At 37.1% G+C, this 17,884-nt stretch overlaps 1 protein-coding gene across 3 annotated transcripts in view; it reads right to left on the bottom strand.

Moving 5' to 3' along the window:
* TMX3 (thioredoxin related transmembrane protein 3) overlaps positions 1-17,620 on the bottom strand; it is a 29,425-nt gene extending 11,805 nt beyond the window's left edge. For 2 of the 3 annotated variants that reach the window (XM_074547944.1, XM_026790982.2), the window contains exons 1-10: positions 17,487-17,620; positions 17,228-17,282; positions 12,518-12,557; positions 11,387-11,510; positions 8,217-8,262; positions 7,184-7,264; positions 6,180-6,279; positions 5,857-5,934; positions 3,525-3,591; positions 1,479-1,577 (exon numbers count right to left, since the gene is read on the bottom strand). In XM_074547944.1, coding sequence (XP_074404045.1) covers positions 1,479-1,577; positions 3,525-3,591; positions 5,857-5,934; positions 6,180-6,279; positions 7,184-7,264; positions 8,217-8,262; positions 11,387-11,510; positions 12,518-12,557; positions 17,228-17,282; positions 17,487-17,535 — 739 coding nt within the window. In that variant the 5' untranslated portion in view covers positions 17,536-17,620. Of the gene's footprint in view, positions 1-1,478; positions 1,578-3,524; positions 3,592-5,856; positions 5,935-6,179; positions 6,280-7,183; positions 7,265-8,216; positions 8,263-8,799; positions 9,069-11,386; positions 11,511-12,517; positions 12,558-17,227; positions 17,283-17,486 lie in introns of those variants that run through there. The other variant, XM_074547953.1, reaches the window with a different exon arrangement.
* Positions 17,621-17,884: the final 264 nt, after the last annotated feature.

Here is a 17,884-nt window from a genome sequence, read left to right as displayed (position 1 = left end):
CCCTCTGACAGATGAGCTTAAAGGTCAACACCAGAATATACCAATCTCTTCAAGATTTACTTTGTGAAGTTTTTCTGATTAAAAGAAAAAAATCTCCAAACCCAAAGAGTGCTATGGTCAATCAGATAAAAGTATGTTTATAAAGCTGCCCAAAGTTTCTCCAGATCAAAGCCTTGCAGTTAGGAAAGTAGATCTGTTAACAGTGCAGTCAGTCATCAACCATATTAACCCAAGCCTCCAGAGGGCTGATTTTTCAGTTCTCTCCACATGCCACAATTCACTCAAAACCCTCCCCATCAAGACCATCAATTGCTCAGCTCCTACCTATCACCATGCCACAGGAAGCATTCCCCTCCAAAATTAAGTCACTCTTGTTCAAGTAATACTGAAGGGTTTTAAGGGCAAGACTTATGATTCATTTCCATAATTCCTGGTCAAATAGTAGCTTCTCCCCATTCCACTTCTTCCATAGTTCTCAATTTTTCCCCATTTCTTTCCACCCTAATATGTTACCTAATAAATACACCAGGAGACTTGGCCTTTAGAATGCAAAAGATGATGTAGATAAATTCCAGGTACTATGTATTAATACATAAAGCTCTTTAAAGTAAATGATGGCTTCTCCAGTGTATTAATAAAGTTTTGGGTTCTGTTTTTGAGGAATTGTTAGTCAAAAATGTAACAGGAAGAAATAACTTATATTTAAACAACTCCCAACAGCATTTCTGTAAATAACCATTCAAAATGTAGGTGTAACAATATTAGCTTTATAAACATATAAGAACAGAGATACTTCATATTCTTTAAAACCTGAAACAACTCAGTGTTGATTGAATCTAAGTATTTTGTAATGGAACATGGATGATAACATGTCCTGGCCTGGAAAAATCAACACTTAAGAGTATTTCCACTGGTACCTCAGTTGTGTATAAACCTTAAGAGCAGTACAAGTTGTGTGCCTTTTCCAGAGGCCGCCTGACTGCAAAATTTTCATCTGGCCTGTAGAACTTTTGCTAAAGGAAAGCTGAAGTTTTCTGGGAAAAGTCCACTTCAATACATGCTCCTCTCCTGTTCTTGCCACATCTATTTCAAAGATATCTAAATCCACTAGATACAAGATATCTGGACAATTCATATTTGATACTTCTAAATCTAGTTTTAAAATTCCCTGCATGTATTGCGAGAGGTAACATGAAACTTATGCAAAATGTAAGGTGCTCTTAAATTAAAAGTCCTACTAATTTTTGTGATTTAGTGTTAGACACACTAACTTTTATGTCGTGAGGAATGGACTAGTGTAGACTGTATGTGAAACTTCTAGTCACAGGTCAGTTCAACATCAACAAAATACTGCAACTATCAGCTCTAATCTGATATTAATTTCTAAAGTTTAAAAACGTGTTCTTAGTACTCTTTTGACTTTTCTTACTTTAGTTTAGTACATAGTGTCAAATGGTTTAGCAGCAGCAGCATCTCACCTGTATCTCCAAGTTCATACAGAGTAAAGCCATCTACATGAAGGTAGCCTTGAAATCTTTCTCTGTTTATCCAGGATGACAAATCACCATCTTCATACTCTGACATTAAAAAAAAGGATTACTTACATTTTTTTAAGAGGTGGACCATCAGATTTACTATTTCAGTACTAATGGGGCAACCACTAATTTTTCTCCCTTTTTCCTTTTACCCTTGTTACATCAATTATCACACTTAGGGCATTTAAAGTTTTAAAACTTCTAAAGCTATTTTCAATCACTGAACAAAAAAGCATATTATAGAAAAGCAAGAAAAGTCGATTTGATAATTTTATTTTCCAAATCAAGGATAAATGATACTATATTAGAAGCTAACTGTGATCCAGGGCAGAAAGTAAAAGGTTTAAACCCTGCTTTTAAAGGGGTGTGTGTACATAACTTGTCAAGTAGAGATACAAAAATACAGAAAGCAGTATTTGTGAGAGTCCTTAAATGAAACAGAAAGATCAAGAAAAAGCAGATGCATTAAACAGCACTGTGAATGTAAATGAACCAATAATCATGTATGACTGACCATCTACTGAAGGCTAGTAGATCCTAGATGTGTTAACCTAATAAGAATGAAATTCTAATACATACCATCAATTAGATCTAAACCACAAGTAAAACATATATACATATATGCTGCATTTTATGTCAAAAAATGCACAATAAATAATTTGTCTTAAATCCTATTGTATAGACTGAAGTATCAATAATTACAGGTTAACAATTATCTGCTGTGAGGCAGCAGCAAGCAATTCTAAGCACAATGCATCCCATGCATCTGCATCCATTTCCCCTACTACAGAGAAGGAAAAAACCCAAACCAAAACAAGACAAAGGTCAGGGCAATGAAGTGCATTTTGCTATAACTTTTTCCTTATAGTGAGCTCTTCATATTTCTGCCAGTTTTAACAGTTGCACATAAAACTTTATTCAGTCTCTTAAAATACGTCTTCATGATTTGACTTCCAATAATATTTCTGGTACATTATAAAAAAGTAAAATTTTTACAAAGTAAATTAAAGGCCTGAATTATTACAGTTTTTGTATTTGTTTCAGAAGGTGTGGAAAAAGCAAGCAGGCCACAGAGCAAAAGAAGTGTTTCTCTGACAAGCTTTCCTTCTCCCAGATTGCTAAAAGAGATCAAAAGAATTAAATGCAAACCATGGAGGCTGTAGAGTGAATTTTTATTTGGAAACAACAAACTCAAGAGGAAGACAAGTACATCCATTCTATGAGGACACAAAGAATACTACTTATCCTAAGAAATTAAACCTGCAGAACGATCTCTGAGTGATGTCTTTCCAACTTAAAGTGAAAACTTGCATTTGAAACAATCTGAATCAAGAGGAGATGCTTTTGAAAGTAAGTGGTGTGTCTATAAGCCCAGCTATGCAATGTAACTGAGTATGTGTACGTGCTTCTAACATGCCTGATGGTACAGTCTGAGCACAATGTAATGCTTTCATATGGATGTGCACACATATACACAGATACACACTTTTACAGCAGTGGCAGGCGTACTGGCCTTATGTACTGCATATACACACTGTAGAAATAGCAATGCTATAAAACACTGCCAGTTTCAGGGGGCCTTTCTACAGCTTACACGCTGAACAAACCAGGTAAAGTAGTCTATGTATGTGATGAATTTGTACAGTGAGGGAAGCAGTAACTCTTCTAAGCATGTTAATGCAGGCAAAACTGCAATACTGGAAGCTACATCTTACTGAAAACATAAAGCAAACATCACCACTTCAACTTCAGTATTGCTTGCATTGCAAAATGCAAAACTGCAAAATTCTTTGCAATGCGAAATTCCTTGCATTTTGTTGTGGAAGAACTAGTAAATTTTCTCTCTTTTCCTTCACAAAAGAGCTGCTATTTATCCTAAAACTGAAGAATTTCCAAGTATCCCTACATACCCTTCAAAAAATCCCAACTCCAGTTTCTCCATATATGCTTTAAATAACTTGTCTTAAGGTAAAGTCCACTTTTACTTACCATCATAAACAAAGTAAGTTCCATCTTTGAAGACCATAACAGCAGGTAATTCAGGCAATGTCACATACTGAAAGAGTCAGGTTTTAATCAATCCATGGAAGATTAAAAGATTTTTAAGCAAAAAAAAAAAAAAAAATCTGAAAACATGTAAATGTAGTACATGAGGAAAATCTCTAAGTATATCTAAATCTTTTTTGCCTACATGTACTAAGATAAATTTATCAGCTTCTGTATATTAAAAATAATGCAACATAAATATATTTTTGAGAAGTAGATCTCACGAAGCACAAAAGAAATGTGACTTTTACTGAAATCTGCAGTAGCATGAGCAGTTTATGGATTGGACATGGAGACTCTAGCTAGGAAATTGTAACTTGAGGGTTTTATCAATCATGTTTTCAGTTCCCAATTTGTGCTGTTGTCAGCATACCTGTCATACTGCTGCCTCCACTAAATGGACACTCAATTTTGCAGAGTAAATAGTACCACCAGTAACATGTGCCACTAAATCTGGGCTATTTCCTGTGCTTCAGACTGATGGGAATATAAAAAAAAAAGCTTCAGCACACAGGGCTGCAAACAGACCTAATTTAGACAAATAACAAAAGCCTGTATTACCATGCTAAACATGGTATTCACGATGGCCAGCAAGCTGTAGAAATTTTCTTCTTAGAACTCAAAATAATTTTATTTAAAAAAAAATTTATTTTACAACTCATGTTTTTAGTGAACTGCCATAGAAAAAATACTGCATCTACTTCTTACACCTTGCTAGCATTCTAAGTTAAAATTTTAACAGTATTTCTGGTTAAGAAAGAACTGTATCATAAGCTTAATTTTGATCATGTAATCTGAATCATCTGATTTCCTGATGGTTTGGAAAGGTAAAGGACAGCATCATTTCCAAATGACATGCCTTCTGTCATTCTGCATTAACTTTCTTGTAAGTTAAGAAAGTTAAAAGCAGTAATCTATAAATAATATAATAGCTGATATGAACAATCAAGAAGGTAGTCCCAGATGATGCTTTGTTCTCTCACTTGCCTAAAACCTAATTTAACATCGTTGAAGGAGAAATCAATCTGTGCACAGCTTCAAGCTTGTGAAAGATGCCTTAAGCTTGGAACAATATTACCTAAGGTGATGAAACAAAGCCTAACAGTGAACACTGTAATGCAAAGGCTCATAACAACTCACAACCACAAATTTCTGAACATTTTTGCATCTCCGTAGAATACTGAACACCATCACTACTTCAGCTTAAATGACACTGGTGGGAAATTATCTTCTGGGGGAAAAAAGAGCTCACTGCTTATGTCAGTGTGATCACAGAACCTCAAAGACTTCCAGCCTTTTTTACTCTTTCCACTGCACAACTGAACAGTACTTCTCTTGCTCAACTGGAGCTGAAGTGCAAATAGCAATATTTAAATTAAGGTAGCTTTTGATACAAGGCTTCTGGAGAACTGGAGAACAATGCACTATTTGTAAAGAGGCCAGTCCTATTTATGGTGCTGTAAAATGCAGCTGCCTAAGTTTGCCCCACAAAACAACAAACCAAATTATGCTAGTTGTTATCCCATTAATCACCAAGTGACATCAAAGTCACATATAAGTAGGCATGGGGCAGACTTAGGTCTCACTTGGAGATAACAATAAATGAAAAAGTCTTTTAATTTTGTTACAACAAGTAAGCAACAATGCTTAGATTCACTACAGTAACATCAATTTTTTCCACCCCTGTGGTGAACTGTAAACAACTTCCTTATCACAGAAGTCTTAAAAGAAGCCACAAGAGAATTCTGCAGCCAGTGGACTGGACTGGCTGATGCCTGGGGCAGATTAACGTGTTGATCAGCTGTACTGTACAAGATGAAAGTAACTTCCTCTTCACTTCTGCTAAATGAGGAAACAGCAGTAATTCATGCTAAAAACTCCTGATTAGCTTTAAAAGTGTTTGGTGAAAAGACTGTTGGGAGCAACAAGAGTTTTGCACTGGGTAAAAATCCAACTATCTACTTTCTTGAGCAAGTTCTGTGGCCCACACTGACTTCTGCTCATCCTCTGATTAATTTTATTAATATGACTGAACAAGTATTTTGGCCTTGTTCAGTCATATTAATTCAAACAAAGCGATGACAGACTGGAATTTGGGTTGTATTATTTTCCCATATAGAGTCAAACATTACATGTTTCAGTGTAATTACCCAGATATCTACCAAAGCCAAACATACTGTAAAAAGCCACCTCTCTGCCATCAAAACAGCAAAATTACATAGATGAGGAGAAAAATGCCATTTCTGGGGAAGCAGTAGGAATGGAAACAGCTTACCTCAGGCAGCACATCTTCTGAGGCAGAAAAAAAGTATGTATAAACTATTAGTTCTGAAGCAACCTCAATGTATTTTTCCTGAAAAAATACAAACAATGTTTTTTTAATTTCTGAACTTTTAGTATGTGTCAAACAAAAGCTTTGTCACATACTTTATCTTCAAAGAGCAATTTGAAAACATATTTATGGCATAAGATTGTAAAAGATAAATGTAAAAAAACCCAAGAATTTGTTACAAGCATGCACTTCAGTATTTTGAAAGATTTTTAAAATGACTCCCTAAACAGCCAAGAGAAGTAATTTTATTTAATCAAGGTTCAAACCTTTAAAGGAGATTCACCACCAACATACACAAAAAGTACACGATGTCTCTTTTGCACATGCTCAAACATATGCTGGCTAGGAAGCGGCCTGATGAGAGGTCTGGAAAGGGAAACAAAGACATAGGAAAATCTCAGTTTGTGCAACCTGCAAAACTCAAACAAATAAAAATTCACAAGAAAATGTCATACAGTTTTTTGTAACGTTTTTCAAAAAATAAATTCCAAAATTTAGAAAATTAATTTAGTTTTTTTATTTATTACTAAAAGAATTATTATTATTATATTTTATACTAAAAGAAAAAAAGCACATTCCCTCCCACCCCGCTCCCCAACCAAGTAACATATTAGGTTCATCAAACAGGACACTTAAAATATGAAATTCAGATCTTACTACAAAATGCTGCTATGATTTAAACATGGATGCCTTTTACTGGTCACAGAATCACAGACTAGGCTAGACTGGAAGGGATCTTAAAGATCATCTGGTCCAACCCTGCCACCCTGAGCAGGGACATCTTTCACCAGACCAGGCTCCTCAGTGCCCCACCCAAACTGGCCTTGAACACTTGCACAGATGGGGCATCCAAAACTTCTCTGGGCAACTGGTTCCAGTGTCTTGCCACCCTCACAGTAGAGAATTTCTTCCTAATATTTTTTCTAAACCTAGCCTCTTTCTGTTGAAAATCATTTCCCCTTATCCTGTCAGTACAGACCCTGATAAAAACTGTCTTTCTTAGGAGATGTCTTTATACAGTGGAAGGCCACAGTAAAGTCTCCATCATTTCAGAGAGAAAATTCTGAATGTAAGCACAACACCCAGAAAATGTGGCCTTAGATATAAATAATCTTAACTTAGCACCAGTCTCCCATGCAGCCACACTCATAGCACATATAGTTTTTTTTATTTCAGTATCTTGTTCTTTTTTAAAGAGGTCTTGGCCCACTTCAAAGTCCCACATAAGTTTGAAGTCAGCAGAACCAGTCTCTGAGAAGAGTATACTTACCCTGCCACTCTATTAGCAAATTCAATTATATCATCTTTGGTTCTAGGTCCTCTGTAGTTGTAGGCCAAGTCACCTTTCAAGCTAGACAAACAGACAAAAAAAGAACAGAAAAGCAATCATCTAAACTACATTTGTACATACAAGATTTCTCAACCTTCATGTTTACAGTCAGTGATAAGCCAAAGAAGTGGTCAGTAAAATATAAAACTCAATAATGCAATACAATGGTATTATGGAATAAAAGCTTATTTACACAGTATCTGACTCACTGATTTGTTGAAATACTTAAAATCCTTTTACAATTCTTTCTTCTAGTGCACAGTGCTCACTTTGTAAGCATACAGATAATTTAGAACACTTAGAGCACACAGAACACTTGTTTATGACCATATTAAAAAGCCTCCCTAAAATGATGAAACACCCCACACGCAAACCAAACCCAACCCACTCAACATCTATACTACTTAGGGATTAGTCCTTGTAAAAGGAAAGCATATAAACTTATTTAATGCTTTTTTATAATTGAAATGTATCAAATGATCTGCAAAACCTTTCAAATTTATGTATTATGCTTCAGTGAAGTGTTGGTCAGGTTACAGTATTCTGTTGAGAGGGGATGTAGCATGCTTGCATTAGCAAAGTATTCAAGTCAGTTTTACTAATTCTGACAGGCTTTCTTGAAATCCATAGAGATTTAGGAAATTCAGAGGAATTTTCAATTCCTCTATACTGAAAATTTTCATCCTTAAAGATTATCAAGCTGAACATCTCTGCTTCCTTTTTTGAAAAAACTAACTTGACAAGATTTATTATCATCCATTAGGAATACTGTTTGGTTAAACAATAACCAGCTAAAATCCCCAGTATGTCCACAGTAAAAAGTACTTAGGACCACTGAGTTTTTATTTAATGTGACATTGTACTGGACTATACATTACACAATTTGAGACTTCTAAATGGACAGTCATTTAGATTTTTTAAATTTTTTGTCATGAATTCATTGATAGAAATTCAATAAGAAGGATCGACTTACAGCTTAATTGTTGGATAGCCTCGCACTCCAAATTCAGATGCAATACCTGAAAGAAATGAGTTTATGCTAAAGTGAACCAAGACTTTTTTTTTCTCTCCCACCTTAATCTTTAAACATGTTTTACTATTCAAGCCACAAAAACAAATGAAAAAAATACCACTTAGCTCAATATGGATTACTTTACTTGCTTACAAAAAAAGCCTGCCATTATTAAGGTACATCATTAAATTTTAGACTTCTTTCAGAGGTGCTGCAGGGTGCCAGGATAGCCTCCCAATTCATGTGCCACAACTCAAATGTCATGAGAAATCCTCTAGACAGACATGCTTGGTCTGCTTTCACCAAAAGCAGCATGCAATGAATATGCACATACAATTGACAGAAAATTTAGAGGTAAAAATTAAGCATTGAGGATGAAGAGCTGTAAATACTAATGCTTGAAAGAAATGGCTAATGAGAAATGCAGAATCATACTGCAGTTATTACAAAAAAGTTTTTAAATCATACTCCACATAGTAGACAAGTAAATGTCTACTATCATTGAACCTTACCAGAAGCAGGCGCTTTCTAATCAGATACTTACCTGATGTTTACTGAAATGATTAAAAGTAAGACAACTGCAGAACTTTTTCCCTCACCTCAGATCTTTTTAAAAACTTTTATCTTGCTTCCACCAATTGGAGGAGTATAACTTGCAATCACCCTTCCACTTGTGAACATAGCAACAGCCACCTTCAACTACACTTTACATCAAATTCAGTTTTTTCCAAAAGTTAAACTACACAGTCTCAAAAAAGGATTAAATAAGTCTAAAATTGTGGCAATACTTGTGCAACTCCCTGTTGAGCAACAATCCCTGAACTCAGAAAGCACCTAGAATCAATGCTTGTTACAAAATCATTCTGAAGCTACAAAAACACGCCACAGCAAGCAGATGTTGGATGCCTTCTGTGCAAAGAGTTTAGAAATTGACCCCAAGGTTGTTCACCTAGATCAGGTGCAAGTACCTTATTGCACAGCACTACAAATAAAACCAGCAGCTCACCTACAGGCATCTAATCAAAGACAACTGTTCTAAGAAATACACATGAGGATCAATTTGATTCTGATCCTTTTCTCTTACAGCTCTACTACACAGAACTGCAATGCATTAAAATGTGTATTAGAGCACTTAATCACAAGAGCTGTCAACAGTTTATTTCTCCTTGTACAGCTCTTGTGTGTGCTTAGGAGAAGGAGAAGAGACAATTTTTAATAATTTTTTAAACATTCCAGCCATGGGAATTACCAAAATTCTCTCATCTTCATGGAAATTACTTCCATCATCACCTCTACTTCTTGATATCAAGAATACAGTAGAGGCAAACAGCAGCACTTGTGCCAGCCCTAGGTGTGATGTATTTCTACTCTGCTCTCACACAGCGGACTCCTGAGGCCAAACACCTTGAAAATTAAACTGATGCCACAGCAGGTGACTGCTCTGTTGATGCAAGAGCTGTATCCTCATTCCACAGAGCCATCAGAGGTAACATTTACTGGATGATTTATATGTTCACCTGTGATCTCAGCTCTCTGACAAAAAGCTTCTCCAAGTTCAGCTCTTTCATACTACTTCATATTCCTACGCAGAGCAAACCACTCACGTTCCTTCCTAGTGACGTGAACACATTGCAGCTGCATTTCCTACTGATGTTTTCAAGACTGAATTACTTTGATTTCAGAGAATCTTTAGACTGCAATGGTATTAAGCTGAGTTTAGTTTTTTGTATTCAGATATAAAATTTCCTCTTTGAAAATGAGAGTAAAAAACTATTTTAAAAAATTTATCAGACACTATGAAACCGGTAGCAAATCTGAGAAGAAAATCTTTTCCAGGGCACAAAGGAACCCTTGCAGCTTTCAGTGATTTTCATATAAGTAAAAATTAATTATATAACAAAAACATAGTACCAATTCTGTTCTGGGTATAAACCACAAGATTTCAGTAACAGGATGACAAATACAAATATTTCAGGGTAAGACTTTATACAATTTATAGGATTTAGAATTTTATATACATGACTGGAAAATTAGAGAACCATGGAATGTATTCCCAGTTTTGAAGTTACCTGGTTGCATCAACTTGAAACTTCTAATTCTCCAGACTTACTTTTCCATAGAAAATAAGTGTCTTTAAGATGAAACATGAAGTCATATTTATTTGGTTTTACAGAAAAAGATATATACAATAAATTGGTCTTTGAGGCAAAATGATTTTAATCTCAAAAGACCACACTCTCCCATATCTAAGCACAGGAAAAACTGGAATACCACTGAGAAAAGTATTCTGCATAACATTTTAGGCAGATACAACAAACCTGAATAATCAAGTTGAATGGATATTAACTAAAAACACTACATGTATTTACAAAATTTTATTACATGTAGATCTCACTTGGGCCCCACTCCTCCCTATACCTACTCTTTTAAGTATCCTCCTGGTTCACCATAGATTTAAGCAAACTGACAATAAAGAAGCACACAAACACAAAGGAAGTACTGTTAAGCACTCAGCAATCCTCTCACGTCTACCCAAACCACTCCTCTGAGCAGCGAAGGTTTGGGATTTTCTCTGAAAAGGTCGGCACATATGAAAGGCATCAGCAAGCAAAAAGGCACTGAAAGCACTAAATTTGGTTCTTTGAGAAGACATTTACAGAGAAACATGGGAAGAAATCAGCTGAGCAGTGATCAGTGATGCAATGAATTCAGTTATTTCAGCAGGCTTTATGAAAGAGTTTCAGGACCGATTACCTGAAATGAGTAAGAGCAAGAGCACGGGCACTCCTCCAGCAGTAACAGAAGGAACCTAAAACTGGATGCTCTCCAGAGACACACCACACAAAAGTGCTTATATAACAGTACTCTAAGAGGCATATCAAAAGGAGATCTTTGAGAGGCTTTTACTTTCCATTTGTCAGGAAGAATTCCCTATTCAAGCAGAAACAAATGCGCATATAAAAAGCACACACTACAGAAAGTTGTCACTTTTGGAAGAAAAAATAATCAGGAAAATTTTTTACAATTACTGTTTTCGTACTTGTGCTATGACAGAAGAACAACTACAAGGAAAAAAAATTCGTTTCAAAACAGAGGCTGTAATGACTTACCCCTAAAAAAACCATACTTACTAGAAAAGGAAGTTGCATCCATCTTCCCAACTTTTACTGGAGAACCCATGTTTCTCATTTCTATGCCCACTTCATTCCACACAGGCTCCAGTTTCTTACAGTGGCCACACCAAGGTGCATAAAACTGAGAAGCAAATAAATTTCACAAAAAAAAAAAAAAGGAAAAAAAAAAAGAAAAAAAAAAGAAGTAGAAATTGATTCTACAATTAACCCTCAAATTATTAGCAATACTTATTTTCCAGTCCTGGTACTCTATATGTCTTAATTAAATTGCAAGTTAAAAGGTTAGCAGGTTAGCATGACAAGCAGCATTTATGATTTAGTCTTACTTTTAACATGAATGCACAAGTTTGAAAAGAATACATTGAACTGCTGCAGTACTATATGATTTCTTATTTAGGAATAGACTGCATCATAACATTTTTTTTGAAAGTCAGAAGATCATATAAACAATCTATCCAGAAATATGAATTTGTCAAGATATCAATGTTTTGGTATTACAAGATAAGATCACAATTGAACAAAAGTTGGATTTTGTTTTGCTATACACTGCTGATAACTCTGAAGTAGCTCATATAGTTTTTCCCACTCAAAAAATCCCTAATCTGAGTAACAGAATTTTGAGAATTACAGTACGTATTTGGGTAAGAAAAGGAATGTTACCTCATTCACAAGCAAACTCAATCTTTTTAAAAACTCTTTGTCCCTGAAATAAGGGGCACTGACTCTTTCCAAACAATTTAGAAAAGTAACAGGGATCTCATATATTTGGTCTTTCAGTGCTAACAGAAGTCTAGAACACAAATCAGCTGATATATTTAATGAAAGGAATTATAAAAATTTTCAACAGAGGTTATCACCTCCTGAGTGTGTTAGGTAATCTGCTTTCCTTTGTAAAGGACTGCAAAACATAGACTGAAGCCTATTCAGCAGTCTATTCAGCCTATTCCTGGCTCAGCCTGAACAGCAGATTGCTTATCTATCCTGTCAGAATCACTGTCATGAAGTTTTTCTGCATCATGTACAAACAATTTTCCAAGCAATGAAGCAGCTTGACTACAGGGTGTAGCACTGTGCTTTCTGCCTTTTGATTTCCACCAGCAGAACTTCCCGTTTTTCTGAGATACTCACATCCACAAGCCAAATATCATCTTTACGGTTTTCTTTAAACCTGGAAAGGGGAAAAAATGAAAGTAATAAGTTATGTATCTGAAAAATAAAATAGTGAAATGTATGTATGAAATAGAAAAACTCTACAATAAGGTTAATATAAAGGTATAGATACAAGATTTCTGGTTTGTTTCTTTCTTTGAGGGTGGAGAAACAGAGGAGATGCTTATTTTTTAGCATAATATTGTCCCTCTACCTGACACTACACACACAGCTGTGCCAATTAGGTTTCTCTAACTATTTCCTAAGACAAAAAAACCCCAAAACAACAAAACAGAAAAACAGCAAGAAATAAGAATACACACCAAAACACACAGAAGATATTTGACTAGCATGTGGAATCTAGGGAGAGGAAGTATTTTTCAATTGCCTTAGTTATATTAAATATATTTGGTTTTTTGGTTAATATATAATAAAGATATTTAATATATATTAAATATATTTGGTTGTATTTTTATATACCAAGTAATACAGACTCTTTTGAGTATTGGCTTAAACTGTTAATCTTAGCCTTATTAAACACTAACTAAATTATCTTTAATATTAACATGCAAAGCAATTTTAATTCAACTTCCTTTAAAATTCTACTATAGGCGTGTCAGTTTATAGTTCTATTAAAGTTGCACACAACCAAGAAATCAAGTTAATGAAATAAAAATGATCAAGTTATTGATAAAATCCAGAGATAAAAAGGTGCTACTGAATTTTCTTAATGCTAGACAAATGGCATTTAAATTAACTAACTGGTGTTATTAACTGTAAATCTGTCACTGAATTCTAAAATCTCTAATACAAAATTAAGCTTGATAAATCAAAGTTCTTTGGTATCTCCCAAAATGCTGCTTACACATTTCCTGTTGTCACTACAACATCATATGAATTAGTGCATTATTTGACTAGTTCTGTGTAGGGAATTAAATTAGCTAGAACTTTAACCTAAGGTTTATTTTTGTAGAAGACACACTTTGTAAGTGACTAGGACTGGGACTGAAGTCACACACTATGGCATACACGGTACAACATTTCAGCTGCACCACTCTTCTTGCAAAATGAGATATTTACATATAATTATGCCTAAGCGTGGACCTATGATCCAATTAATACAAGTTATAGCTCAACTTGTCAGTTCCCAATATGCAGCATGCCTATAAATGGCCCATAAGCAATAGGCAGAATTTATTATATTTCATTTTAAGATGAATCTGTAACACTCCATAATGGTCTTGAAGAAATACTAATGCTGATAATTGGCTTGCTGTTTGACAGAAATAATTCAGAAATCATGAATACAATCTAATGAGTGTTCAGTGTTTGAAACTCAGAATTGCAGCATTTCACTGGTAAATTCCAGCCTATTTTACTGATGGCATACCAAGGCTGCTGTGCCTGTACATCAGCAGGAAAGGTATTTGCAGAGATTATGCTATAGAACTGCTAATAGAAAGCAACATTTTTAAGTCACAAAATTGCTTAGTTGACAACCTCACTAAAAATTTACCTCACCACCCCAAGCACTATAGAGCTAATGAAAGAACCACTAAGAGGCCAGCATCTCCTGAGAAGTCTAACAGAGCTACAGCTAACTTCCAGTAACAATGCCAAATAATTGGCTATGATGCAAGAGGCAGAAAGCAGTTACTGAATCATAAGATCCTAGGCTGTGCTGCAATTTAGCATATCACTTTTTCTTTGTTTAAGAAGAATTTACAATTAAATGTTTTCCTTCCTCTACCACAGTACAACTGTTATGGCAAATTGTAAAGAGCATTAGAGTACTGAGAAAGGTAGACTGCTACCTTGCCAGCACACAGAAAGAAAAGAGAGAAAGAATGAAACATCTGGAGGCTGAGCTTTCCAACAGAGTTTAATATTGTATAAAAAATACTGTACTTTTTATAGTAATGAAAAGTTTCAACATACTTCTAATCAACTTCCACAGAAACTAAAACCTGAAGTATAACAAAACCCTATCAAAACTCACTCTAGTTTTGCTAATGTCAATGATTAAATTACCAGACAATGTTAAGGAAGTTCACTTTCACACTGCTGAAGAAAACCAGAAATCTCTCTACAAATTAGCAGTGAAGCATTTTCTGAAGATGCTGTTTCTAGGCCCTATAAATATGCTTTCCAGGCACAAAATTTCAGTGTCTCTTCTAACTGTTCTGTGCAAGCCTCTGTCAGCTGACAGAAACACAATCACACTGATGGGAAGATGGCATAAATGTTGCACATCCTTGAATCAAAATTATTTGTCTCAAACCCATACATCTTCCCAGCCACATGATCAAATGTTCTCTCAGCCCCCACTTAATCATGAACAATTAAAAAAAAAACAGCATGAAGCAAAACTGAACACCGAGGTCACAATTCCAAAACAACCCAGCTACTGTATCTCTTCCTTGCTTCCCTCTTGCACCATTTCTGATGCTTCTGATCCTGGTTTGAGTCACCCCACAGACAGAAAACCACTTCCTTTTTAAGTCAGATTAGTTATCTGCTTCATTATGCTACTAGAACAAGTCCACACCCATCACAGTCCATTATGCCACTAGAACAAGTCCACACATCCTCACTGACCTGAGGCAGCAGATCTGCTATCAGAGCAGCACAAGCCAAGAGGAACCACAGCTCATTTTGTGCACCCTCCCGCAGCCCAGCTGGGCACTTCTGTCAGCTCCGCTCTGCTCCTTGTTCTCCTAAATCCTGTAAGCTTAGGAAAGGGACCTGTGCATTGTACTAGCCCCCATTGTTTACAACCACTAAAATTCCAAAGAACACAAAGCTTTCAGCAACAGCAGAACATCCATAACGTTTTGTTGTCTCTCAAAAGGAAAACTTGGAACTTCACCAGTCACTGCTCTCTGGTTTGGAGCAAAGTTAAACTAAAATTTAAATTGTTTAAAATAAATTTTAATTTCAATTAAATTTAAATGGGTTTTCTGACCTCTCTCACCACTTGCCAATTAGCTACAAAAAATCACCCACAAAAACTGCCTAAACAATTCTTCGATTCTTACTCTCAGTTGCAAATACAAGTTTCTGTACAGTTCTGTAATTGAAAAATTCAAGCGTTCTAAAATATGATTTCCTTTTATCAGTTACTTTAAAAAGTTATGTGACAACAGAATCATGATTTGTCATTCCAGAACAGCAAATATATTTAAACACACACGTGTGGAAACATGATACAGGAACATGAAGTAGGAGCAAAGATAGGCTAAGTGAATGCATCTTCAGTCCGTGAATATACGAGCATGTTTTAAAAACAAAAAAAACAAGCTTTGAAAACCAAGTCCAAACAGTTCCCATGCTTCAGTTGCTGTTTCAGAAGACCAGAGACACTGCTGTGTCTCTCCTGAGAACTCCTTCCATATGTTCCCATCCCCTCACCCATAAAATCACTACACCTCACCTGATCTTATGATTAACAAGCAATATTGTGAAAATGTGAGTGGTTTCCTGACAGTTTAGCTCTTTGATGCAATTTATTGTGGACTGAAACCTCATGAAAACGTCACCTTTAACTGGCTGAATTTATCCCAAAGCAGTCATCTAATGCCAACTTCTCCTCCCTACCAGTCATACCTTCTCTTTCCAATCCAATAATCATGCTGCACTTTGTAGCACTTGATATCAACCTGATAATCTGACCAAAAAAAACCCCCAAAAAACATTTGGGTAATTTTCATGGGAAACAGCAACTATGTAGCTACCAAACTGCTACAGCAAACCAGTACACCAACACTGACACTACACAACCAAGCTCATGGCACGACTATGAACTTCAACTCCTGCACAGTCTTGGGACTAACTGTGTTATAAAGGCACATTTTTACACAAATATTACTGGCACTTCAAGCAGCCATGAACTGGTCCTGCAGCCTCTTTCTCTCTTCCATTTCTGGCCACGCATGAACACACTTAGACTCATTTTCCCAACCCCTCATGGCAGCCAGGCTGCAAACTAATGAAGAACTTGGTTAAATGCAATCAGCTTTACCTGAGGCAAGCACCAGCACACCAATATATTTACCCTTCCAGAAAGAAAGAACAAGCAAGGAAACCTAAGAACACTTCTGGCAAAACCACTAGAGTAACAGCTTTAAAGGAGCTGAAAAACTAAAATGTTCCTCAGCTTCATTAATTGAATCTCCTCAATAGGTGAGACTGAGGAGAGACCTCATGGGAGTGTACAACCTCCTCAGGGGAGGAAGCAGAGGAGCAGTATCTGATCTCTCTGGTGGCCAGTGGCATGACCCCAGGGAACAGCATGAAGCTGTGCTGGTGAGGTTTAGGTTGGGTATCAGGAAAATGTTTTACACCCATCCAGTGCTTAGGCTCTGGAACAGGCTCCCCAGGGAAATGGGCACCAAGCCCGACAGAGCTCAGGAAGGGTCTGGACAACACTCTCAGGCACATGGTGTGACTTTCTGGGAGTCCTGTGCACGAACAGGAATTGTACTCCAGTTATGCTTTTGGGCCCCTTCCAACAGAGAATATTCTATGATATTTCAGGCCACAACCTCTCTGTCCTTCCTGCTACAAAAGTCACAGTGCTTTCCAGTGTAGCTTTCTCGACAAGAACACCACGCACAAAGTCGGGGGTCATGTCCCCCACAAGAAAACAAACAATATCTTGGCAATTACGCAAGACACCCCAATACTTACGACTCATCTAGATCCTCCACAAAACCCGCACCTGACGCCACCACATGTGCAACCACTGCGAGGGGAAGGAAAAGGGTTCCGTGAGTGATGCCCGAACCAACCCGGGGCGCTCACCCACGCCAGCTCACAGCATCCCTTCCCTCCTGCCCCCCTCAGCGCTTCCCTACACTGCTGCCTGCCCCAGCGCTGCCCGCCGCCCAGCCCCGCCGCTGTTCGCCGCCGTGCCCTGCAGCCCAGCCCGGCACCGCCCGCCCGTCACCTGCCGCCCAGAGGAGGCAGCGCGGCCGCCCGCCCGGCGCCGCTGCCATGTTGACAGAGCCGCGGCAAGGCCGGAAGGGGAAGCGCCGACCTCTCGCCACGGCGCAGGCGCGGAGGGAGCCGCGGGTGGCGGGGCGGGCTCAGGTCGTTCGCCCTGCTGAGGGGCGCTCGGGGAGGCGGGAGGGGGGCGAGCGTGGCACCGCTGCACGGTGACAGAGCGCGGCGTGAATATTCTCTTGTCATGTCCCCAGCGGGGAGACTCTCGTTCAGTGAATCAGTGCTCTGTGTGAGAAACGCCGATCTCTTGTTTGTAAAATTTTAAAAGTTTAATAGTAATAAAATGGGTAAAGAAATAGTAATACTATTAGAGTAATAATAATTTGGACAAATTGAATTAGG

The sequence above is a fragment of the Zonotrichia albicollis genome, chromosome 1 (assembly GCF_047830755.1).
Source record: "Zonotrichia albicollis isolate bZonAlb1 chromosome 1, bZonAlb1.hap1, whole genome shotgun sequence".
NCBI classification, from domain to species: Eukaryota; Metazoa; Chordata; class Aves; order Passeriformes; family Passerellidae; genus Zonotrichia; species Zonotrichia albicollis.
Note: the sequence above shows the minus strand (reverse complement) of the source record. Positions and strands in the feature narration are given on the sequence as shown.